Below are 27,203 nucleotides of genomic sequence, written 5' to 3'. Positions count from 1 at the left end.
ACCCCAAACCGACTCCCCTCTTATGCCCCCCGTGACCTAAGTCACGAAACTCTACGGGAAACCATCTTTCAAACCCCCGATGCTTGCCAAATTCGACTCCACCCCCCAACCCTTATGCCCCCCGTGACGTCACATAACTCTACGGGAATAAAACCATCATTTCAGCCTCCAACCCCAAATACCAAAATCCCACAATAATACCTGTTAATAACGGATTGCTTTTTTGGACTCATGTCCCCTTTAATTGTTTTCAACGTAACCGGGACGTTTGAAATAGGAACATGTTATGCAATGATCAAATAAAGCCATTCTGTTGCAAAATGTAAAGCAAAAATGGGAATGTTGTTACGGCACTTCAAAAACAAGAAAAGCTGAACACATGATTATGCTTTATAAAACATAGTTCGTAGTCCACTTGAATATTGCAATATGATATGGTACCCACACTATCAAAAGGATATTGCACAAATAGAGAGTGTACAAAGGTCCTTTACAGCTAGAATAGAAGAAGTTAAGGACCTAGACTACTGGGAAAGACTACAATCCTTAAAATTATATAGTCTAGAAAGGAGAAGAGAACGCTACATGATAATTCAGGCATGGAAACAGATAGACAATGAATAACGAAAAGAAAATCTCATGGAACTGAAAAATATCAGAAAGAGCAAAGCAGAAGGTAGATTATTAAGTTGCCCCAAAACTATTACCAGAGGGACAAATAAGGAAAGCCACACCCAGAACATTAATCCACTGCCACACGCACCCAGCATCGGATAATGCAAGCTGTCTATTCAATGCGTTGCCAGCTCATCTGAGGAATATATCAGGAGTGAGCGTAGATGTGTTTAAGAATAAGCTCGACAAATATCTAAACTGCATCCCAGACCATCCAAGATTGGAAGATGCAAAATATACCGGAAGATGTACTAGCAACTCTCTGGTAAACATTAGAGGCGCCTCACACTGAGGGACCTGGGGCAACCCGAACGAAATGTAAGGTCTGTAAGGTCTGTAAGGTCTCCTATAAAAACTCTAAATTTATATATGCGCATCCCGATTATAGCCTCTCTCTCTCTCTCTCTCTCTCTCTCTCTCTCTCTCTCTCTCTCTCTCTCTCTCTCAGCTGTTACCTGTTACATTTTGTTTTATATATACACAGCTGCTTAGATATTCGGAGTATCATGATAAAAGGATATTTGGCTGACTTCAACCTAACCTGAGACATATATTTATCACAGAATTTGAGTCTTAATCTCCATTTTCCCATGCCAAAGTATACCCAAGGACACAGGCACACATTTCAATTTTGTTTATTTATAAGTATAATACCGAGTTTGAAAGAGGTTAAGTGAAAAATCAAATGACAGACAGAATTGTTATTTTATATTTGTAACCAATGCTAAATACAGGGGGAATGAATTAATATTCCATACAAATACTTACAATGGAAAAAAACTGTACAAACACATCAAAAACAATACTTCATCGAAACACACGGCCACATCACAACCCTAGTATATGCCACATACGTCTTCTCCAACAGCTTCCCAACTGTGTATCAAAGATGACGTTTCATCTAATACCTCATAGCTTTTAAATTTAGCTAACAAGTTTTTCATATATAAATCTTCCACACAACTTTCCTCCAACAGGGATAAATTCTTTTTCATTATAGCCACGCAACATATTTTACCGATTTTGTTCATTTCATCACTGAATGTAGCTAACACAGGTAAATATTGATTCAACCATGTCATGATAACCCGCCTGCTTTGACCGATGCCATCAGGAAAGATAACATATTTGACATAGTCATACGATGATTTAAATAATTCGTCCTTCAATTTCTTGACCAAAAAGAAAAAGTGATTGAACCTCATCTGTTTGCTATCCGTGCCCAAACGATCGGCATGATCTTCATCTTTGGAATAAGCCACACTCTTTTGCGCGTTTTCATTATCTTCAATGGGGGCGCCGATACCGTATTGGGTTAATAAGGTAGCTATGGTGGGTAGATCAACTTCTTTGTCGCATTCCCAAGATGTGATATTTTCAGGTCTTTTCACAATGGCGGACCCCTCAATACCCCTATCACGAAGACAGGCATATGATGCACCAGTGCGAGAATATCGAAAACCTGTCAATGCGGCATACGGATAAGCTCGAATGACGTCTGCCACCATACCGTAATTCCTGCAGGTGACACAATTAGTGGCCAGTACTAAACACATATTCCTCTTCCTGAACTTATTTTCGGACAAGTTCCCGAAAATTAACTTGCACGAGGAGGTTGATGAAGCCATGGCGAGAGTTCACGTCTTGATGTGACAATCCTTCAAGAGCTAATCAGTATCGCTACAAAAATCCTGCAACCCGAGCTCCCTCTATCACAAACACTGATTACAAACTAGTTGTGACGAACCATCAAGCCTCCCTCACTCCCAGCTATGATTCACACTCACACGAATAAACAAACCTTATCATTTCCTCACGCCAAAGGTCATATACCCACCATATGACTCATTAAAGATGCGCCTACATCCATTTTAGCAAAATCAGTATCACAGATTAAACAGCTCAGGTATCATTGTTCCTAAAATGTTAATAAGCCACCCACACATCACCATGTTTCTTTTCTTCCACACACTCGCCATCTTGTTTTTCGCATGTACCACCTTCATTTTCCCACCTCCCCCTCCCCCTCCTCCTCCTCCTCCTCCTCCTCCTCCCATTTTCACCATATTTCGCCACATTTCGATTTGTTTTTTAATGGCTATATTCCTTAACATCCAATCTTTAATCCCTGCCATTTCAATGAAGTAGTGATAATTGGAAATATTATCAACGTGGGTTTTTTTATTCCCTTGAAATTCTCGAGCTATATCTAAAATATTATAACCTGTGAGTGGATGAGTTAAATGTCCTTCTTCATTCCATTCAACCGTGTTAGAATCTTGTGAGTGCTTAACAAAAGCCGTAACGTATAACTTTTGAGGTTCTTTAAAAAATATTGGAATAATGCCTGTTAAATCGGGATGGCTTTTTTTGCGACTCACGTCCCCTTTAATTGTTTTCAACGTAATTACACTTTTTATAGGAGGAGGAGGAGGAGGAGGTCCCGTGAGCGATATAGCTGGCATAGGTAGTTTTTGGATATCAAGAGGGACGTGTCTGCTACTACTAACAGCTGCTGTATCCAACTTGCCAGTACCCTCCAGGTTATTAATATCACCATCACAAACCTCTTTTCTATTCATTAACCTCTCGTAAGTAATGGCAGGGATAACGTAAAACTCCATTTTCAATTAAAAAGACTTCCTACCAAACTCGCAGCAATAGGCAATAACACCGATAAAATAGTCTCCCCTTTACGACTTTTCAGTATATTTTCTTCTTAGATATGGACGTTGTTTTCAAGGACACGGTGAATTTCTCGTCTACAATTTCTTAAGTGTTTAATAAACTTCTTATCTTGAGATAGATTACCACAAAAAAAAATCTAAAAATTTCCGAGAGAGTAGACACCAAACCACCGTTTAAGATGTGAATGACTACTTCTTTCACTGGGTGATAAACCAGAAATGAATAAAATAAAGTTTTTATTTTTTATGTATTAAAGGTTGTGTACGGTTCATATCCGTACAATTTGAGATTCATCAACCCAGGAATTGAATTGACTCGGATAACCTTTCTAATGAACGTAATATTGAGTTTTATTATTTTTCCTCCTCCTTCCCAGAATAGTGATATCATACGTTTCTGGTAGATTTGTGGGAATTAATTCTTCACGATAAAATACACCCTTTATTTCTTCACCCGATAAATCTTCCAAGAAGTATACGACTGAGTTATTATGCTATATTTATTCACTCTCGAATTTATTACAGAGCGTCATAAACGTGATAGGCATACATATTTGTATAGACCGAGAATAGCAATGTTAGCGGGGGATATGAAGAGACTCATGAGAGCTCTTAATAAGAACGTGTATGATTATTTGAAAGTTTATTACGGTGATAATTTCATAAATTATTTTAATAGTAACGGCATATTTCATTGGGATGAAGATTTAAGGAGAATTACTATGCTATGTATCAAGAGAGAGAAATTGAGACCAAGGGACGTTAAAAGTATATACGTCAAATTTAGCGGAAAAGCAGCAAAATTATTAGGTTTTCATATTAGTACCGGTTATGAAATATATGGCAGGCATGAATTGAATGAACACATTTCCCTTGATTCTCTACCTGATAATTGTGGGGTAGATTATATATATGTGTATACGGATATAGTTCAACCGACGATATTTGGCGGGAGACTAGTCAATATATTGGACTGTTTTACTTTAGCAAGTGGTAGAGGAAAAGGAATGCATAATACAGTCTACAAATTGTTGAACACGAACATCTTGGATCAGATTTCTATTCTTATCACGGATCAAAAATGGACACCTTTTACATTTCACTAAAGACTCGAGTGTTACTTGCCTGCTCCGTATAAAACCTAGAGGAAAATTAGATGAATAGGTACATATATAATTCGATGTTCACCCTTGGCATTCCTTATTCGTGATTGTAACACCCTCAAGTCAACTAGAACGTGCGAATCAAGCTCCACTTAATTTGTTTGGGAATAGTATAAACAGTAAAATGAGTGTTATTCGCGCCTCCTTCAGAGGCAGAATTTAAAAAACTATTTTTATCAGACCCTTTATTAAGGAGAGGGGTTTGAGGATATTTCCGTTTTCTATCCCGGCCACAGGCAGGGAAGTGGTATTTTTTCTACCATAAGTGGTATTGCACGTAAAGTGCTTCCTTTTCTATTTAATGCCGCGAAACCTTCAATTAATGAATTCGGTAGATCTGTGTCATCTGATATGGTAAACGATGGTTTACCTTTAAAAGAATCCCAAAAACGAAATGGTATAAGAACCCTCAAAACTACTGGACAACGAATTTTAAGCGGTACTGGAAGGAGAAGAAGAAGAACGAGATGGAAGAAAACGGTGAAACGATTAGTTAGACGGTCGAGTGTGGGAGGAAAGAAAATACGTAGAAAGAGGAAGGGTATACATGCGTGAAATCTAGAAGTAAATATAATAAGGACGTGTACGATCTTTTGTAACTCATTCATCAATTGACATTCGGTGGGTACGCACTTGTTCTACCCTTCATCTAAAGTTATATAAACACAAAATATGGCTAGCGTAGTTCCTAACATACCTGGAACTGGTAATCAAGTTCCTGTTTCATCGTATATTGCGGGTATATCAGAATTGTTCCCGAATGTTAATAGACGGAGAATTATTGAAACTTCAATTAATTCAAAGGAAAGACTGGATTTTACACCTTGCAATATTTCCATAAATCAAGTTCTATCTGATAAATATATAGAATTTCATGTTAATGGAGTGGCAGGTTCTTTCTTAGATTTGTCAAGTATAGCTTTAGAATTATATATCACAATAGATAGGGCCGGCGCGCAATTAGCGGATGATAACCACATGTCTGTCGTTAATGGTATAAGTAATACATTATTTAAATCCGCTTCTGTTTTCTTGAATGAAAAGTTGGTGGAATCCTGTCCTGTATTCATCTATCAATCATATATCAAAATGTTGAAAATGATAAAACCCTCGGCATTACCTACCACTGGTCGGGCAGGATTTTTATACGATGACTATCATGTAACACATGGGGTAACTCGGCAATTTACTGCCAATACCTTCGGTCAAACCAGCAGTTATGGGTGACATTCAAACGAGGGGCGTGTATACATATTTTCCACTTCTTTTGGATATAGCGACTATAGACATGTATTTACTGGATTCGATTGACTTGAGACTTAGACTCAAATTAGCGAATAATAACTGGGTAATGGACGATAGCAGTTAATCCTATACAATATATATTTGATAAGACTTTATACAAGACATATGTTATTGGGCAAAATGAAAATTCGATTTTAATTGATCAGCCTTTTAACAGTTGTATACCTGAAAAAATCACTTTGAATATGATTGATATGGAAAAATTTTCAGGTGATTACGCGGCCAATAGCCTATATTTTCAATCTTTCTATTTAAATGATATACATATTACCGTTAATGGGAATACTGTATATAATATTCAGTGTAGTTTCCCTAATACCATCATGCAATTATATCACGAGACGCAGAAAAGTATAAGGGGGGTGGCGGTGATAATCTGATCACTTTTGATAGTTTTAAAAATGGTAAAGCTATTTACTGCTTTAATTTTGTGGTGGAAGATGTTGAAGATTCCATGCCAGTGGAAATTTCGGCAAACCTGCGAATATCGATCAGGCTGGGTACAGCTATGCCTAACCCTTGCATTATTTTACTTTTCGGGGATACCAAGGGTATTTTAACGGCAGATGCGGATAGGGTTATTCAGTGTGATGTTAGAGGTTAAATGGAATGGATACAAAAGAAATTGAAATAAGTTTAAAAGGTTCACTCGGTGACCGGGTTAAATATTTAGGTGTGTTCGCTTCAGATGAAGTAGGATTATTGACATTGCCAGAGAATAGAATTAAACCTTTAGTTTTTATATCTAATACATTATCTTCATCTACTGATATTAATATTGTTGGTCATGGGGTATGTTTTTACTTGGAAAAATCACCTAGAAATATAATCTTCTTTTTTGATAGTTATGGTATAAATCCGAAAGTTTATTCGAATGACTTCCCAAAATTTATATATGCGCATCCCGAATATAACCTCTATCGACTAATAAAGCAAATACAACCTGATAAATCGTACAAGTGCGGTCTTTACGTTAGTTTTTTTGTTCATTGCGTGAGTCACCGAGGTGTGAAAACAGTATTATCCTTAATACAAAATGTATATTCTCATTCACTCGTTTGAGAGGTAATGATAAATGGATAACGGGATATTATTTTAAATATTTGAAAAAGTTTGAATGTTCACATTGGAGGTCGGGGGTCAAACGCGCTATTACATACAAGGAATATCTCCGCATCTTAAACAACTAAGGTAAATGCATATTTTTCTTTGATTTTTATATTACCCCATTTACATTCTATTAAGGATATATTCTATATATGTATCATACACCTTGAATCACATAACTTTTTTTACTTATTTCAGGATGAGCTGTGAGAATCATTCACCCGTGAGCGTCGGTGATAAACTGCTAAGATGTCTTAGTCGTTTCCTCTTAAACACTTTTCGGAATATTCGGGTTATCATAAGGATACACATGGACGTTATATTGGGATGCATGCTGAGGCGGTCTGACGGCGATTAGTGTATTGAATTTGTAAACTGTCTTTTATGTGGTCAATAAATACTTATGAATAATTATATACGTGTTTTTTTCTATGCCCACAATACATTTGAAATCAAAAATAGGGAAACGGAGAAAAAGAGTGCGTGTTTCTATGGAATCAGGAACTGTTATTAAATAAATATATAACACATTGGTTTTACATACCTTCACCGGGTTGCTTGTTTCCTTCAGTAGTGGGTGGTGGCGAAGTTGGTCGGGGGTTGCACTGTTGTGGGCTGCCAGTGGGAGTTGTTGCATCACCTGCTACTTCTCCTTCTCCTGCTTCATGGTCATGACCCGTTTTCACCTTCCTAATAAATGAGTTTGGTGCTCCAACACCATAATACTAATGGCGTCTGACAGTTCACTACCAGAGTTATTTCCCATAATTATCTGAAAGGGAGAAATAATGAGTGTTTATATATTCCGCTTCTTTCAATGGGTACATTATTTTATGTGAATATCTATTCCGTATACAGATGAATCTTATTGCTGTTTTTAATATTTACTATATGTTCAAGTAAATGGAAAGTGTTTTATATGCTACTTACCGGATAGTGACTTATTCACTCTGTGTAGGGATGGAGGGTCGGGGAGCTGCACTTACTCTATACACTTTGGGTAAGGAATAACGTCAATTTTCCCTTGTCGGTTGTATTTATGGTGTTCAGTCGGGAAGTAATAATCAGGTGTGACATACGGTGTTTCGATGAAGTATTGTATTCCAAAGATGAAGTTCACTCCGTGTGGGATTTTCGTAGCAATACTGATTTTGAATCATCGTATGACTATGTCAAATATGCTATCTTTCCCGCTGGCATCAGTCAAAGCGGGCGGGTTAACACGACTTGGTTGACCATTGTATGTATTTATATAGAATATTAATTCATTCCCCCTGTATTTAGCATTGGTTACAAATATAAAATAACAATTCCGTCTGTCATTTGATTTTTCACTTAACCTCTTTCAAACTCGGTATTATACTTATAAATAAACAAAATTGAAATGTGTGCCTGTGTCCTTGGGTATACTTTGGCATGGGAAAATGGAGATTAAGACTTAAATTCTGTGATAAATATATGTCTCACGTTAGGCTGAAGTCAGCCGCTTAATATCCTTTTATCATGATACTCTGAATATCTAAGCAGCTATGTATATATAAAACAAAATGTAACAGGTAACAGCTGATGAGAGAGAGAGAGAGAGGAGAGAGAGAGAGAGAGAGAGAGAGAGAGAGAGAGAGAGAGAGGGAGGGAGGCAGAGAGAGAGAAGTTGATAGAGGCTATATTCGGGATGTGCATATATAAATTTAGAGTTTTTATAGGAGGAGGAGGAGGAGGTAAACGTCCCAGTTACGTTGAAAACAATTAAAGGGGACATGAGTCGCAAAAAAGCAATCCTGATTCAACAGGTATAATTGTGGGATTTAATATTTGGGGTCAGAGGTTGAAATGATGGTTTTATTCCTGTAGAGTTAGGTGACGTCACAGACGGTATAAGGGTGGAGACGATTTGGGGTTGGGGGTTGAAATGATGGGTTTCCCGTAGAGTTTCGTGACGTCACGGGGGCATAAGAGTGGAGTCGGTTTGGGGTCGGGGCTTGAAATGATGGTTTTATTCCCGCAGAGTTACGTGACGTCACGGGGGACATAAGGGTGGAGTCAATTTGGGTCGGTGGTTGAAATGATGGGTTTCCCGTAGAGTTTCATGACGTCACGGGGTCATAAGAGTGGAGTCGGTTTGGAGTCGGGGGTTGAAATGATGGTTTTATTCCTGTAGAGTTACGTTAAGTCATGGGGGGTAGAAAAGTGGAGTCAATTTGGGGTCAGTGGTTGAAATGATGGTTTTATTCCCGTGGAGTTACGTGACGTCACGGGGGTCATAACAGTGGAGTTGGTTTGGGGCCGGGGGGGGGGGGTGTTGTTGAAATGATGGTTTTATTCCCGAAGAGTTATGTGACGTCACGGGGATAGAAAGTTGTAGTCAATTTGGGGCGGGGGGGGGGGGTGTTTGAAAGATGGTTTTATTCCCGTAGAGTTTTATGTGATGTCACGGTGGGTAGAAAAGTGGAGTTAATTTTGGGTCAGGGCGGGGTTGAAATGGTGGTTTTATTCCCGTAGAGTTACGTGACGTCACAGGTGGCCACGCCCCCACCCCTTTTGGACCTCATGGACGAGCATGAGCTCATCAATAAGTGGAGTCGATTTGGGGTCAGGGGGGCGCACGCCCCCTTTTGCACGTCATCTACATATATGAGCTTATAAGACAAGTGGAGTCGATTTGGGGTCAGGGATGGCCACGCCCCCCCAGAATAGCGGAGTCGATTTGGGGTCAGGGGTGGCCACGCCCCCCCAGAATAGTGGAGTTGATTTGGGGTCAGGGGTGGCCACGCCCCCTCAGAATAGTGGAGTCGATTTGGGGTCAGGGTGGCCACGCCCCCTTTTGGGGGTTTAGGGGGTTGCCCCACCCCTTTTTAGGCCTCAGTAACTTTGAGGTCGACCAGTTCAAGAAAAAAACACGTCAATGGATTGAGGAAGATATATATGCAAAAGTTGTAAGAAAAAATTTCCATACCTTCCACGAGAAGTTAAAATTACTATTTGCAACCCCTTGTGGGGCCTATTTTACAAGACAGTTGTAAATTTTACCAAGTTATACATGTTTTTTCTTTTAAAAAAATATTTTGTTTTTTAAAATTATATTTACAGCTCACCCAATATCAAAACAGGTAAATGAAATCAATAGCAAATTGTGATCATATTTGTTGTAAAATGTTTACATAAATTAACCTAGAACGAAGATGCAGTAACTTTTTGGGATTTATGCATGTTTTTTCTAATATTTCTTTGCACTTTTCTTTGCAAAATTATTTATAGCTGACATACTACTACTCATGTGAGTATATCCATCCATTAAGGGTTAAATTATGCCAAAATTCAGGTACTTCTGAGAGGGGCAATCTCGAGAAAGCAATGGATGCACTGTCTCCTTTGCCCAAATTAGGGCCCTCCATTCTTCCGGCAAGTCATCAAGCTAATACTTAGACACTAAAGAGGAAAAATTCAGGGCAAGTTTAATGACGGACTGCATCTGTCTTTCAGTACTTGCTGCTTCCTTTGGCTCCATGTTGTGCAACATATCAGTGATGCTGTTCTCTTCTGAATAAAACCTCTCACATATCTGACAAGAAAGTTGTGATAAGAACACTAGGCAGCCGTCTGACCGAAACCTGCTCTCATTTTTCGCTAGTTTGTCTGTTTCAGGTTCTGTGCATAACCTTCAATATTTCGGAGATTTTTACTTTTTTTTCAAGCTTTGAGGTCATTTTTCAAGACCTTGAAAGATTTTTCAAGCTCTAGTAGTGAACAGGGGACAACAGACGGTAAAGTCTGGCTAATGCGGTTATGATGCAAATTTCAGCCGCTCTTTTGATGGTAAAAAAGGAAAAAGGAAAAAAATGCTTTCGTGGAGAATGCAACGCTCTATTAACTTGAGGATCTGTGCTTTCGTTAATGGCTCCAGTAAACTTTCCCCTTATGACCAGGAACTTTGCTGTAGTGGGGGGGGCTTGCATGGTGCAATGAAGAATTGAGCGATGGTGGTGGGGTGATTTATTCACCCCGGTAGGTACTGCCATGCCACTAAGGTCAATTCAGAGCATCCTGACTAATCCTGGTACTCTGCATCACCTCCTCCTATTTCCACTATTTCTCTCCTTCCTCTGTCCGGATGGATTTTGTTGATGACCTTAGCATGAATTTCGACACGCTCTTACTGTTCTCTGGTGTTGAAGGAGGGTGTAGTGGGACGGCATGTCTCTCCACCCATAGAACTGGAGTACCCAATATGGTCGAGCGAGGGGAAACTTTTGTCAAACCCTGCATTCGGTGCTGGGTCTGATCTCGATGGACTGACAACCCTCAAGGTACTGAATGTGGGGTGTATATCTAGGTTGTACCCCTAGGGTGCCCCAGTAAGGGAATTGCATCCTCTAAAACCCCGAAATCCTGATGACCATTGCACGGAACCAGACATGGGAAGAACTCTTCAGTCCAGTGTGGTTACACTGGCATCATATATTCCCCATCAAGGGAGAAGAAATTTCGTGGAAAGAAAATCCTTAGAAGAATCTGGAGGATGTGTACCTAATGAATTTGATAAATATCTAACTATTTCCTTTGAGGATAAAGTTATGAATGTTTTTGAAGCGCATAGGTATATTGTAAAATGCTGTGGGAGGGAGCCTAAGATATTGCCATATGGAAGAAATAAGCTTTTGGTAGAGACTAGATCATTAGAAGAAAGTGAGAAATTGAAATCTTTGAGCTTACTGGGAGGAGTTCCGAGTGAATGTAAACCACATAATACCTTCAATCATACCAAAGGAATTAGATATGCTCCTCATCTTATGATTCATCCTGAAGAGGAACTAGAAGATGAACTTAAAGATCAGGGGGTATTGAAGGTGGACAGACTGAAAAAGAAAGTAAATGGGACATGGTGTCCTATGCCATAGTTGTTGTTAACTTTCAATTCATCTAAATTACCAAATTTTGTTAAAGCAGCTTGGTACAGATATAAAGTGAAACAGTACGTGCCGAGACCCAGGAGGTGTTTTTACTGTCAAGTTGCAAAGAAACCCTGCAATTGTGGAGAAGTTGAGAATGGTGATTGCCATGGTGAACCAAAATGCATTCATTGTGTGGAAGCACACCAGTCATCCTCGAACTCGTGTGATGTTTTCTTTTTTGAGAAAGAAGTACTATATACTAGAGTTCTTCTTGAGAAAGTTACTTTTGCAGAAGCCAGAAGAAGAGTACTGAACAAATATATAAGACCAGGGGTATCTTTTGCAAGTGTTGCTGCAAATAGACAACAATTGAGAAGGAGGAAAGTTAATTCGAATACTGCTTCAAATTCATTTAGAACAGGTGGAAAAATTCAAAATTCCTATGTAACAGAGAGTAGCAGAAAAACCAACTTGGGTAAAGCTCAAATTAAAATGTCTACGACTGCAACATCATCCTTGGTTGATGTGCGAAACTCTTTGGAAATAGCATCGGCATTGGCTGGTGCACTGGCCTCTTTGAAGGCAGCATCAGCTTTGGCTGGTGCACCTGCCTCTTTGGGAGGCAGCATCAGCTTTGGCTGGAGCACTGGCCTCCTCAGAGGCAGCATCAGCTTTGGGTGGGGCACCAGCCTCTTTAGAGGCAGCATCAGCCTTGGCTGATGCATCAACCTCTTCGGAGGCAGCATCAGCTTTGGCTGGTGCATCAGTTTCTTTGGAAGCAACATCAGTTTTGACTGGTGTAAGTAATTTGGAATATACGTCTGTCCTTGCTGATGTGCGTGCCTCTTTTGGGGGTTCACCCTCCTTGGCTGATGCAATGGCTTCTTGGGAGCCTGGAACACCAGCTACAGAGGCAGCCAGCCAAGAACCAGAAGTTGCTTCCTGTATGGAGGTAGCAATGTCAGTCCCAAAAAGAAAGGAGGCTGAGGGTGGCAGGCAGTCTCCTTATAAGAAAAAACAAAGCAGGATTCCCCAAATTCCTGGCAACCCTACTAAGACAAAATATCTTCAAAGAGGCCCTATTATCAAGCTCTCTAAACTCAAGTAAATTCTTAAATTTTCTTCAGTGGAATTGTCAGGGCCTGATAGCTAAATGGGAGGAGCTCAAAATGCTAATTTTTGAGTTGTCTCCTGTTTGCATAGCTTTGCAGGAGACTATGCTCAGCAGTGATTTTATTCCTTGCCCTAAAGAATATGTTGCTTTCCATTCAGATTTAAATCAAAATAATAGAAACCAGGGTGGAGCAGTGTTATATGTTCGCCACAATACTCCACAAAGGCAATTTCCTGTTAATTCTTCTTTGCAAGCTGTTGCAGTGCAAGCGTTTCTGTATATCTTCCACCAAATGTAGCTTTCCCTAGTACTGATTTCTGTAATCTCATCAGACAGCTTCCTCTACCTTTCATCATCCTAGGTGATATGAATGGAAGAAATCCTTTATGGGGGGATTTAATTACTAATGAGAGAGGAATTTGCCTGTCATCCATTATTGAAAGTGAAAATGGTGTTCTAAACACTGTAGAACCCACCCATTTCCGTGTACAGACCGGTACTTTAACAGCCATCGACTTGTCAATATGTAGTGCCAATGCCATCATGGACTTCAATTGGCGTGTGATCGATGATAGGTACAGTAGTGATCACTTTCCAATTGTTGTTAGCACTGGCTCAAGTCCTCCATATCCAAGATTACCCTGTTGGAGTGTAAAAAGAGCTGACTGGGCAAATTTTGAAGAGCATAGTTCAATCGAAGCTACAGCAGAGAATTTGAATGCATTGAAGATGCTATTGAATTGTTAATAACTACTTTATTTGCAGCTGGACTTCAGTCAATTACAAGAACATCAGGTCTATGTATGTGCCGACCAATACCATGGTGGTCAAAAAATGCATGAAACCCATAGAACTATGAGATCTTGTTTTACGAGGTATAAAAGACGAAAATGTAGCTATTATCTGGTAGAAATTTGTAAGGCTAGGGCAAAGTTTAGGTTTGAAATTAAAAATGCACGAAGAAAATCTTGGACAAACTTCATTTCTTCCATAAATTGCAAAATTCCTATCACATTAGTGTGGAAGAAGATAAGGAAAACAGCAGGAAAGTTTGTACCTAGCCAAACACCTGTGTTAAAAATAAATGGTAGTGTCAAATGAGTTTGCCCTACATTTTGCTGAAATATCTAAAAAAGATAATGATAAACCATATGCAAACAGCAGAAAACAAATGGAACAGTATTATCTTGATTTCACAACATAAAAGAAGAGTCTTATAATATTCCATTTACTATGAGAGAATTTGAATTGGCTCTCTCAAAGTGTAAAGAATCTGCTCCTGGTCCTGATGAAATTTCATATTCTATGATGAAGCATGCTGCTCAGAATACTAAGAGATTTATCCTCAGTATAATAAAAAGAATTTATAAAGAACATTACTATCCTTTATGTTGGGAACTAGCAAGAGTCCTTCCTTTTGTCAAGCCTGGAAAGGATAGTTCTTTCGTAGGAAATTATCGTCCAATTGCCTTAACATCTTGTTTGTGTAAACTAATGGAGAAAATGGTGAATGCTCGTTTAGTGTGGTTATTTAGGGACGATCTGGGAACTTTTTGCTTTTCTTGGCCCAATGCCGGTCTTTCCGCAGTATGCGATCCACTGTTGATATCTTAGTTAGAATGGAGTCTGCAATATGTGAAGCCTTAACCTCTAAGCACCACTTTATCACGGTTTTCTTCGACGTGGCAGTATGGAATTTTGAAAGTAGTCCATGAATATGGTTTAAGAGGAGAATTAGCTATTTTTATTAAGCTATTCTTAAAAAATCTTTATTTTCAAGTACAAGTAAGAGCAGTTCTGTCTGAAGTATGTAAACAAGAAGGTGTTCCTCAGGGCAGTGTGTTAAGTGTAACACTTTTTTGCTCTAGCAATTAATGACATAGTAAAGCAAATACCTGCTGATGTTATGCACACACTCTTTGTGGATGACTTTTCTTTATCTTTTGCAGCTGCACGTATGTCAGTAGCAGAACGTCATCTACAAATAGTAATAAATAAGGTAGTGAAATGGGCTGAAGTGCATGGTTTCAGATTTTCTTCATCAAAGACTGTAGCCATGCATTTCTGTAGAATTAGAGGGATACATGCAGATCCAGATTTATATGTAAATGGCCAGAGAATATCTTGTGTTAATGAAACAAGGATTTTAGGAATGATTTTTGATACTCGGTTGACATGGCTTCCCCATATCCTAAATCTCAGGGCTAAGTGCAGAAAATGTTTGGATATCTTGAAAGTTTTGTCAAGTACATCTTGGGGATCAGATAGACTCCAGTTATTAAGATTGTATAAAGCCTTGGTTTTATCAAAATTAACAATGGATGTGAAGTTTACACCTCAGCTACCCCAAGTCGCCTTAAGGTTTTAGACTCCATTCACAATACTGGAATTAGGATTGCTACTGGAGCTTTTAGGACTTCCCTTATAGAGAGTATGTTAGTAGATGCTGGGGAAATGCCCCTAGCCTCACATTACCAGGCTCTTCTGGTTCGAAGCTGGTTCAGATTCCAAAGACTTCCTGGATCCCTAGTATGCCAGTCGTTAAGAAATGTAAGATTTGATAGCTTTTATGAAAGTTATCCAAAGATGCCACGTCCATATGCCTTCACTGAAATCAACCTCAAGACTTGAACAACTTCCAGACAGAAAGTGTACTACCGGTGAAGGCATCTGTATTCCCAGCAGTAGAGTTTTGTAACAACTGTAATTTACCAAAGAAGATTGTCTCATAAAATATTATGTTATACCTTTTTAGATCATATGTCACAACATGATAATTTTATCCCAGTTTTTAACCGATGAATCCAAAAACCAGTGGCAGGCGCTGGTTATTTTGGCATAGCTTTTACCGTCCTTTGAGCGTAGTGGAAGGCTCTCAAAGTCATTGCAACCTAGCATTTACTGCAGAAATTATATGGAATTCTAAATACTGTCAAAGAAGTTTTAAAAAAGTATTGAATAAGAATGTTTTATTGTGTACTGTGGACTCTAGAAGCACTCTATGAGTCACTGAAAGATTTTTATTCCAAAACATCCAAGCATTCAGTTTTAAGTATTTCTAGAATGGTTTATTTTTAGATAAACGGGGGGGTTTAATAAATTGAAATGAATGCGCTGATGGCAATTGCCAAAGAGGCGTTTCTTTTTCGTATTGAGCCCAGATCATTTAAGCTGCTCTGTTTTTTTTTTTGTTTTGGCCAAGAAACAAAAAAAAAAAGGGATTTTTTTTTTTTTAAATTTATTTACTCCAATTAGAGAGAAGCATAAAGTACTTTGGCAAAATATTTGGTCAAATTTAGAACTAACTAATGTAAAAATGAGAACAATTGCCACCTGCAATCAAATCCATTGGCCTGTACCAATTTTATGCCAGATGTTTGATTGAGGTCGGGATCACGAACCAGTACTGCTGTGAGGATTGCCTAAGTTCCACTGACTGTTATTGCACTTGCTGGGTTGACGTGGCCCAGTTTGGTGGGAACAAAGCGCAAATCAATTATCTATACTATGGGAAAGGGAGAATAATGCTTTTTAAGTTTCTCAAAAATTTTAGTAGCAAATTGAGGATTCTTTTTAACATGACGCTGTTATTTTGGATTTTTCTTTTTTTAACAACTGGGAGTTTAGATAAAACTGTAATGCTTGTCTGCGCCTTGCTTTTATTCTATATTGAAATAGTGGTATATGTAATAGGTGTGTGTATATAATATGTTATGCGTGTTATATGTATGTGTATACATGTATCTAACGTTGTATATATGCATTTATGTGTGTATATGTATGTATGTGTATATATGTATGGTATGTGTGGTGTATATGTATGTCATGTAATTAATTTTTGATAATTTTTCAAAAATAATTCTTCGTTTATTATATCTTAAAACTTATAGGGTTAACTTTTTATAATATAGTTCGGCACCGAATGACCTACATATTGTTTCGCGATGCTAGATTAATATGGTATCAATCAATCAATCAAACCATGCTTCCGATGTTCATTGTTACTTTGATGGGATCCAAAGGGACCCCTAAAGCTCTCCCCCTCCACCTTTCTAGTTCAGGGCATGGCGTCCTAAGTAAAGTTATGAAGGTATGATCTGGTTAGGTCAGGACACAGCATTCTAGGAAAGGCTAGGTTTGTTTCCGTGGGCGGAACACGTATCCGTCGTTTTCAACTGGCCCCGAAACTAATAATTACATTCATGACGAGTTATGTAGTAGATTACCGAGTACATAGTAAAATTTTACATGTTAATAAATTATTTTAAACTGCAGAATTACTTAACTTACCACCTCCATTTTTGTAAACCAGGAAAGGGAATCTCCAAACATTCCCAAACCCCACAGCGTATCCGAGACATGAAAGAAGAAATTCCATCTTGTTAGCCCAGGTACCCCTGTCGTCTGTCTTCGAGATTACGTTTTCTTTCACCATGATTTCTGTGGAAAAGAAAACGTCTTTTTTAAAGTTGATTGAACTAAAAAGAAAACAGGTCTAAAGACAAATTTAGTCTTTAGACTAAATGTGAGTAGATTATTAGAGTGTAATCAGCCTTTCATGTTTCAGAAAAATGTCAAGAGCTGTTGTTTCAGTCCCATTTTAAACGATGCCACGGGAGTTACACTCTTCACATTATACTGCGTTATGATATGATTATGTATAGCATTTTTTTGTTTTACACACGTGCACACACATTTGAAATACAGGAACACGTGACTAGTTATATGTCGAAATAAATCTTGCCCTGTTTAGCTTTTAGTGTTCTGAGAAATCTTCAAAGGGTTGGTTTCATAGTGGTAGATATTTACTTGTATATATATATGCTTCGCATATAGTACACACTTACATATACCTATATGCTTCGCTTATAGTACACACTTACATATATACCTACATGCTTAGCTTTTAGTAGAAACGAATAAATTACTGGCATCAGAGGATAGCGCTCGATTTACAAATCTGGTTTTTCCATATAGGTGGGTAGGTCGACACCTTTGCTGTTTGGACCAGGTAAACAACCGTCCTTGTAATGTGCGCATTTTACTCATTTCTTTTGACATTACTTGATCAGTTTTGAACATCCTTGGCTGTTATTCATATTTTTTTACAGAAACGTTCTTTAATAATTATTAATTTTATATTACTGGAGTAAGCTATGTTGTAGTCCCTGTTTACTTGATGACATGATAATTTTCACGAAAATGAACGAAAGTTGCATTGCTCCGTTATGCACATCTCAAACATTTTTGTACTCTGTTTTCTTCTCTAATGATTTCCCAGTATGACCGATTTATAAATTGTCACACAACATACCTGAACTATTTGCTTATTTTGCCTTAAAAAATTTCAAAGTTATTTTTTTTAATTGGAGAGAATTATTACCAATAGCTTTACTAATCTTTTGAGAGTGCTATTTCCAGTTGAATTCTAATTAAATTCGTTTACAAGCATCTTTGTCAATTTCCGTAGGCTTTTCTTGAAAAATGGAGCGGGTCTAGCTGGAATATTTTTTTATGTGTTCTCTTTTTACTCCATACAAAACCCCCCAGATGCTGAAGCCTTGCCGAGGATGGGGGGCTTAGGGTTCAGCAGCTGGGCCCTGATGCCTGGTGGGAACTGCTTTCTTGCTTAGCCTTGGTGCCCCGCTGTTGATCCAACTAAACAAATCAGCCCTTTTCTTTCTACTAAAAACATTTCATCTTTCTGCCTCTTCCCCATATAAGGTATGGAATTTATGATGATGGCTGTTTGCTTGGTTTTGGACATGATGAGACTTATTCTTCGGATTTGAAGGAGGGTGAGGATGGACGGCATGCCACCTCACCCGTAAAACTCGAGTACCTGACGTGATCGAGCAAGGGGAATGTCAAACCCTATCCTCAGTGCCGGGTCTGATCTCGACGGACATCACGACGCCTTCACTGAAGGTGAGGTGTATATCCAGGTAATACCCCTAGGGCGGCCTTTGTAAAAGGAATGACCCCGTCCTCTAATTGTGGCTCCGCGGTGGGTATGGGGATTACGCGGACGAATTATATCTTTACGTATATATGGCAAACCCCCCTCTTTTATCTGACCCTGGCATTGAAATGGACTTGACGATGGATGATTCAGGTTCGAACATCGTTACGATGGAACCTTTTTCTTCCGTTTTGGAAAGAAAGAAAAATGCAAAAGTGAATTCAAAGACCTTAAATATTCAGAGTAATAAGAAAGGAAAAATGGAGATTCTTCCTGGTATGTGTGAATTAGTTTCATACAATATGTTTATAGTTCTAATGCTCGAAGATGATGTATTGCAGAATATCAGTGTATTTAAAGCAAGCAGAGAAATTAATAATATATGTAACAGTGTACCAAAAATTCGTCCACAGGATGATGGGACCCTATTAGTCGAAGTCTCCTCACCTGAACAAAGTGAAAAATTGATCAAGATGAATAACTTAGTAGGGCGAAAAGTTACGTGTTTCCCTTATCCTATTCATAACCAAAGTCGAGGAGTAATATATGCTCCCGAACTGCTCTTATTAGACACCGAAGAAATTCAGCAAGAATTAGAGGAACAGAATGTGGCAAAGGTGGTCAGAATGAGAAAGAAGGTGGGAAATCAGATTGTTCCCCTGGCAACACTAATCTCCACTTTTAACACCTTTAAATCACCTAATGCTATCAAGGCAGGATGGCTGAACTTCAAAGTCAAGCCATACATACCATCACCTTTGAGATGTTACCACTGCCAGATGTTTGGTCATTTGATCCAGAAAATGTAGAGAAAAAAAAATGCATGACTGAACCTGCTTTATGTTGTAATTGTGGCCAAAGAAGCACTACGGCCAATGCAATGAACCACCGTCTTTGTGTTTAATTGTGGAGAAAACCATCCTGCATCCTCAAAAAGTTGCGTGAAATTTATTTTAGAGAAGGAGGTGCAAACAGTTAAAGTTATGGAAAAGATTTCGTTTAAAGACGCTAGAAAGAAAGTACTAGAACTTCAAATAAGACCGGGAGTTACATTTTCATCAGTAATTAAGAAGCCACAGTCCAGTGTACAAGTCCCAGCTACTCATGCAATGCAACAGCAACCATCCGCAGCAGTCACAAAGCCAAACCAGGCTGAGACAACGCCACGTGGAGAGGAGCATGGTGATGATAAACCTAAAGCGGGATGTTCTTTAAATAGTGAAAATAGCACATCCATTGCAAACAGACTTACAAGTAGTTGCTGTTCAGATTTTTCTGAAAAAGAAATATACCATATGTTCATTGTATTTACCTCCAAATAGAACAGATCATAATCTGACTCGAGAATTAGAGGGATTAATAAATCAGCTTCCAAGGCCTTTTCTTATTGTTGGAGATTTTAATGGATCACACCCACTGTGGGGTGATGTAATCTCCAATCCTAGAGGAAACAATATTTATAATTTTATTGAAGACAAAGAGCTTGCAATCCTTAATTCTGGAGAACCAACACATTTTCATATTCAAACTGGGACCTTTTCTGTGATAGATTTATCAGTATGCAGTCCTGATTGTTATCTTGACTTTTCTTGGAATGCAATGAGTGAAGGATTAGGAAGTGATCATTTTCCAATCTTTATTAACCCTTAAACGCCGGAGCGGTAAATAAAAAAATGACTCCCGTATGCCGGAGGGGTTTGAGAGTGAGCGCGTAAGCGGAAAAAATATTTTTTTATTTTTTTTTTTCAAAAAATCACAGCGCGCTTAGTTTTCAAGATTAAGAGTTCATTTTTGGCTCCGTTTTTTTGTCATTGCTTGAAGTTTAGTATGCAACCATCAGAAATGAAAAAAATTCATTCATCATATATAAATAATGCGATATATGATAGCGCAAAAACGAAAATTTCATATATAATTGTATTCAAATCGCGCTGTGCGCAAACGGTTGAAGGTAACAAGTTACTTTTTTTTTCGTTGTAATGTGCACTAAATTGCGATCATTTTGATATATAACACATTGTAAAACGATAAAAGCAACACAGAGAAAATATTATCACAAAATAATGCATGAATTCGTAACGCGCTTACGTAAACACATATTTTTTTCAAAAATTCACCATAAATCTAAATATTGTCCTAGAGACTTCCAATATGTTTCAGAATGAAGACAAATGATTGAATATTACTATACTGTAAGAATATTAGCTTACAAATGCAGTTTTCGACCATATCTGACGAGCTAAAGTTGACCGAATGTCGAATTTTTTATATATATATTTTTTTATATGCAATTATTTCGGAAATAAGAAAAGCTACAACTTTCAAATATTTTTTGTTTTATTCTACATGAAATTGCGCACATTTTTCATATATAAAACTCTATGAAATGCCTAATATGAAACGGAGCAATATTCCAGGATGGACTTATATTCGAGATTTGTGGCGGAGAATCCGCGCGCGGAGGGAAGGAAAGTTTTTTTTAAAAATTACACCATAAATTTAAATACTGTGCTAGAGACTTCGAATTTGTTTCACGATGAAGATAATGACTGAATATTACTAGACTGTAAGAGTTTTATCTTACAATTGCGTTTTTCGACCATTTCGGTAGAGTCAAATTTGACCGAACGTGGTTTTTTTTTCTATTTATCGTGATTTATATGCAAATATTTCGAAAATGAGAATAGCTACAACCTTCAACTATTTTTATTGTTGTATTATACATGAAATTGCGCACATTTTTCATATATAAAACGTTATGTAACGGCTAATTTAACATGGTGCAAACATTACCACAATCGCACGTATGATTTTTTCGGAAGAGTTACCGCGCGGACGTAAAGAAAATGTTATTTTTTTCATAAATTCACCATAAATCGAAATATTGTGCTAGAGACTTCCAATTTGTTGCAAAATGAAGGTAAATGCTTGAATATTACTAGAATATAGGCGTTTTAGCTTACAATTTCGTTTTTCGACCATTTCGGTAGAAGTCAAAATTTGACCGAAGGTTGAAAATTTGTCACTTATCATTTTTATATGAAAATATTTCAAAATTGATAAAAGCTACAACCATGGGTTGTTTTTAGTTGTATTGTACATGAAATTGCGCACATTTTCATATATAAAACTTTATGTAACGGCTAATTTAAAATGGTGCAAACATTACCACAATCGCATGTATGATTATTTCGGGAAGAGTTACCGCGCGGACGTAAGGAAAAAGTTTTTTCATAAATTCACCATAAATCGAAATATTGTGCTAGACACTTCCAATTAGTTGCAAAATTAAGTTTATGATTGAAATATTTACTAAAATATAAGAGTTTTAGCTTACAATTGCGTTTTTCGACCATTTCGGTAGAGTCAAAGTTGACCGAAGGTTGAAATTTTGGCACTTATCGTTATTTATATGAAAATATCTTAAAATTGATAAAAGCTACAATCATGAGTATTTTTTGGTTGTATTCTACATAAAAATGCGCACATTTTCATATATAATACTCTAGGTAACGGCTAATTTAAAATGGTACAAAAATTATGTCAAAGTGACGAAATAATTTCAGAGATGTGTCACAGATACTTTTTAGTGCGGCAAGAAAGAAATTCGCGCTTGCGCGGCCTTGCGTAACGATTGTAAACAAAACAACACCTTGATCCGTGAACTCCCAGCATCCCCAAGGCGCGTGATTCAAGAGTTTTCGGCTGGTAGGCCTAAAAGTATTTTTTCCGCGAATTTTTAAAAAAACTTTTGTATGTCGACGTAAAATACGTCCAGTCGGCACCCGAGAGACAAAAAAAAATGTCGACGTAAAATACGTCCAGTCGGCGTTTAAGGGTTAATGTAGTAGGTGAAACTTGCTACTCCAAGATTACCTCGTTGGATTCTGGATAAAGCCAACTGGGCTTTATTCAAAACCCTGACTTTTTTAGAAATGGATGTTGAGGATTTCCAGTGCCTGGATGATGCCCAGGATTTCCTTTGTAAACTAATTATTGATGCTGCCCAGAAGACAATTCCCCATACAACTGGAAAATTTAAAAGAAAGCCAGTTCCTTGGTGGAACCTTCAATGTCTAATAGCTCGTAAAGCAATGCGAGCAGCTTTTACGCGCTATTCCAGAATTAAATTTTTTTATTATTTAATCTTATTCAAGAAGGCACGAGCCAGATTTCGATATCAAGTAAAACAAGCCAAACGTCAGTATTGGGTAGATTTTATCTCAAAAATTAATTGGAAAACCCCTTTACCTGAAGTCTGGAATAAAATAAGAAATGTTAGTGGCAAATATGTACCAACACCTCCACCAGTGTTATTAGTAAATGTAAACATGGCTGCCAGTCCAGAGGATGTTAGTGAGGTTTTTGCTGACCATTTTGCTAATGTTTCATCTAAAAAACCAAGCTCACCTTACTATGAAGAACGTAATCAAAAGGAAAATAAAATTCTCGACTTTACATCCACGCGAAGCGAATCATATAACCAGCCATTTACTTTTCAGGAATTTTTATCTGCCTTGTCATCATGTAATGAATCTGCTCCTGGTGCAGATGACATAACCTATTCAATGATAAAAAATTTGCCACACGTAGCACAAAAGGTTTTGCTCAGTATCATTAATAAAATATGGAAAGAAAATGCATTTCCAGCTTTGTGGAACATATCTATATTACTAGCTTTTTTGAAGCCACAGAAGGATGGTACTATTCCGTCAAGTTATCGTCCTATTGCTCTAACATCATGCATATGTAAGTTGATGGAAAAAATGGTCAATGTGCGACTTATATGGATCTTAGAAAAGAAGGGCCTTATAAATCCAGCCCAATGTGGCTTTCGTCAATTGCATTCTTGTACTGACATCTTAGTGCGTCTAGAAAATTCAATATGCGAGGCTTTCATCTCCAAAAAGCATCGTGTATCAGTTTTCTTTGACCTGGAGAAAGCTTATAATACAACCTGGAGATATGGTATTTTGAAGACACTCCATGATTATGAATTCCGAGGAGAATTACCATTATTCATCCAAGGTTTCCTAAAAAATCGAAGGTTCAAGGTTAAAGTTGGACTCTCATTTTCATCTCTTTACAGCCAAGAAGAAGAAGTTCCACAGGGAAGTGTCCTTAGTGTGACTGTTTGCTTTGTGCATTAACGGCATTGCCTCTGTGATTCCTAAAGATATAATGTTTTCCTTATTTGTTGATGACCTCTCTCTATCGTTTGCAGCCTCACGAATGGCAGTGGCTGAGAGAAAAATGCAGCTGGCTATTAACAAAATAGTCGAATGGGCAAAAAAAGGGGTTTTAAGTTCTCTACATCGAAAACTGTTGTTGTACATTTCTGCCGCATTAAAGGTATACACCCTGATCCTGACCTCTACATACATGATCAGAGGATATCATGTAAGGAAGAGACACGTTTTTTGGGATTACTGTTCGACAAAAGAATGACTTGGGTACCTCACCTAAAAGATCTGAAAGTCAGGTGTATGCAAGCTCTGAATTTTTTAAGAGTGCTTTCCCGGACATCTTGGGGAGCAGATAGGAATCACCTAATGATCCTCTACAAAGCCATAGTAGCATCAAAATTAGCATATGGTTGTGAGGTATACTCTTCAGCCTCGAAATTAAAACTAAATATTTTAGATTCAGTACATAATGCAGGAATAAGGATTGCGAGTGGTGCCTTTAAATCGTCTGCAATCCCAAGCCTTTTGGTAGATTCAAGGGAACTGCCTCTGGATTCATGTCGTCAGATGTCACTTGTTCGATACTGGCATAGAATCCAGAGGATTCCTGACTCGTTAACTTGCCAAGCAGTTTTTAATGATAAATATTTTAGCCTTTATGAACATAATCTGCGTTATCCAAAACCTTTTGGATACAGAGTTTTAAAACTTTTAGAAGATTACTCTATTCCAAAGGTCAAAGTCTGGCCATTTAAGTATTCTGTTGTGGCCCCTTGGAAGCTTCCTTCTGTGGAGCACTGTAGGTTGTTCACTGGTAGCAAGGAGGAAATGAGTTCTGAGAATGCGCAGAACATTTGGCGGACCATGAGGGTTCAGTCATAGTTTTTATAGATGGATCCAAGTCTGACGCAGGCGTTGGCTATGGAGTTGTATTTCCCAATTTTAATAAGAGTGGAAGGCTACCAGATCAGGCATCCATTTTTACAGCAGTGTTATGCAATCCTAATTGGCCTTAAAGAGATTGCTTGTCATTCTGGAGAACAATTTGTTTTATGTTGCGATTCACTGAGTTTCTTGCAAGCTATTGGTCATTTTAATTCACTCCATCCTATCGTTGTTGAAATTTTAGAGTGGCTTCAGTTGCTTAAGATTAGTGGTAGGAAAGTATCTTTCTGTTGGTCCCCTGCACATGTCGGTGTGGCAGGAAATGAATTAGCAGACTCACTTGCCAAAACAGCTGTCAACCAAATGATATGTATCCGGTCATTAAATCAGCGTTCCATGATTCCTGGAAATTTGCATGGGAGCTAGAAAACCAAAAAATGAAAGAAATAGCTTCCACCATCTTTGCTTGGAAGTATTCATCAATGACTAGGCAAAGGGAAGTAATACATGTATATGTATATATATTTATATGTATACACGTATATATATATATATATATATATATATATATATATATATATATGTGTGTGTGTGTGTGTGTGTGTGTGCGTGTGTGTGTGTGAGTGTACTTTTATTTCCTCCAAAAGCAAATCGGCATAAATCATCATTACTGCAAAATAGTTGAAATAGCCAAGTGTTTAAAAAAATTTTGTCTTCTAAAATGGTGGAAAGAGCTGTTGAAAAAGGAATTGGAATGTATCGGCAGGCCTTGCCAAAGTAGCAGCTAGAGAGTGATGTGGATGTAGAGGTAAAACAATGCATGTAATGCTACTCATTAGGGCCCTAACCTATGCATTGAAGACCACAAACACACTCAATGCAAAAGTGCAATCTTTAGATACATGATTCTGAGGGATTTCGTCCAACCCTTTCTGTAAGATGTATGAGGAGGAAAAGCTTATAATCTGACATAAGAAAAGATGGAGAGGAGAAAGGTAGAGCAAGGAAGCAATAACGTACGGAGATTCAGTTGTTAACGGGCTTAATTAAGCAGGTGGGAAACAACGGGTTAAGGACCCCAGGTATCCACTAACATATGGATTTGATCATGGCAGTAGAAGGCAGAAGTTCCTGGTACCTTCCTGACTGTTGTGGAAAAAATCATGGACGTAAATGATCTCAGAGTATAAGGATTTCATAATAACATATTTTAAAAGTAAGAGTCACGTCGCTGTGACAACAGCCTCAATAGTGGAATAAACTTTTGTCAATGATAACAACCCCCTAGATGCTGACCCCTTGGCGTGTAACTATCAGTTAGTTAACTTAGCATGGAGTACTTCCCCGTAGAGGGGTAGTGCCGTCAGTGTACCTCACTGGGTGCAATATAGGCATTACTTAAGGTTCTTTGCAGCGTCCCTTCGGCCCCTAGCTGTAACTGCTTTCCTTCCTTTTACTTTACCCCCGTTCATATTCTCTTTACCATCTTTCTGCTCACCCTCTCCTAACAATTGTTTCATAGTGCAACTGCGAGGTTTTCCTCCTGTTACGCCTTTCAAACCTTTTACTGTCAATTTCCGTTTCAACGCGGAATAGCCTTAGTTGCCCCAGTGCTTGGCATAATGCCAAAAATCTATATAAATCAAAAAATCTAAACCATGGAGTACTTACTTTACATTTATGGTAAAAATTATGGCATGCACACATTTACTATCCACTTGCTCAAGAATTCCCAGCCTTTACGTGATAAGACTCCTCACAAAACGTTAAACTTTCGAGGACCTTTTCTCTTACTTAGCTGTCCGGTGTCGTAGTAGATGACCCAAGTCAGGCAATTTGCCGAAGGCCCAACTGGTAACAAAGTCTTTCCACCAAGCCGGAATTTTTCTCGGCTTTTCGTAGCGAAGGTGGCAGGGAAACTGAAAGATACGAGTATGTCCCGGAAGTGCTACGGAGCCTAAGATTTTTTTGGGCGTGACAATATAACTGATCTCGCTTTGATCGGGTTCTTCAAGTTACTTAGCACTAAACAGTATTATGCTAACTGAAAGCAGTATACTTGAGCATTAATGAAAGTTCAACACTAAACCCATACCTGTCTTGGATGCTGTCTGATCTGGATGTGGAGAAGACGCGACGCGATGTTGAAGCGACGATTGCGACGGTTCCTGTCCAGCATTAATGTTCACGTTGACCATTCCATTGTCCAAATATTTGAAGGAATATTTAA

General features: G+C 38.1%; 1 protein-coding gene across 4 annotated transcripts in view; it reads right to left on the bottom strand.

Moving 5' to 3' along the window:
- LOC135219114 (sodium- and chloride-dependent glycine transporter 1-like) overlaps positions 1-27,203 on the bottom strand; it is a 72,002-nt gene extending 44,799 nt beyond the window's left edge. For 3 of the 4 annotated variants that reach the window (XM_064255561.1, XM_064255563.1, XM_064255562.1), the window contains exons 1-2: positions 27,069-27,203; positions 17,231-17,380 (exon numbers count right to left, since the gene is read on the bottom strand). In XM_064255561.1, the coding sequence (XP_064111631.1) occupies positions 17,231-17,380; positions 27,069-27,171 (253 nt within the window). In that variant the 5' untranslated portion in view covers positions 27,172-27,203. Of the gene's footprint in view, positions 1-17,230; positions 17,381-26,767; positions 26,964-27,068 lie in introns of those variants that run through there. The other variant, XM_064255564.1, reaches the window with a different exon arrangement.

This window comes from Macrobrachium nipponense, chromosome 1, assembly GCF_015104395.2.
Source record: "Macrobrachium nipponense isolate FS-2020 chromosome 1, ASM1510439v2, whole genome shotgun sequence".
In the NCBI taxonomy this organism is placed as follows: domain Eukaryota; kingdom Metazoa; phylum Arthropoda; class Malacostraca; order Decapoda; family Palaemonidae; genus Macrobrachium; species Macrobrachium nipponense.
This window is presented reverse-complemented; position numbering and strand designations above follow the sequence as displayed.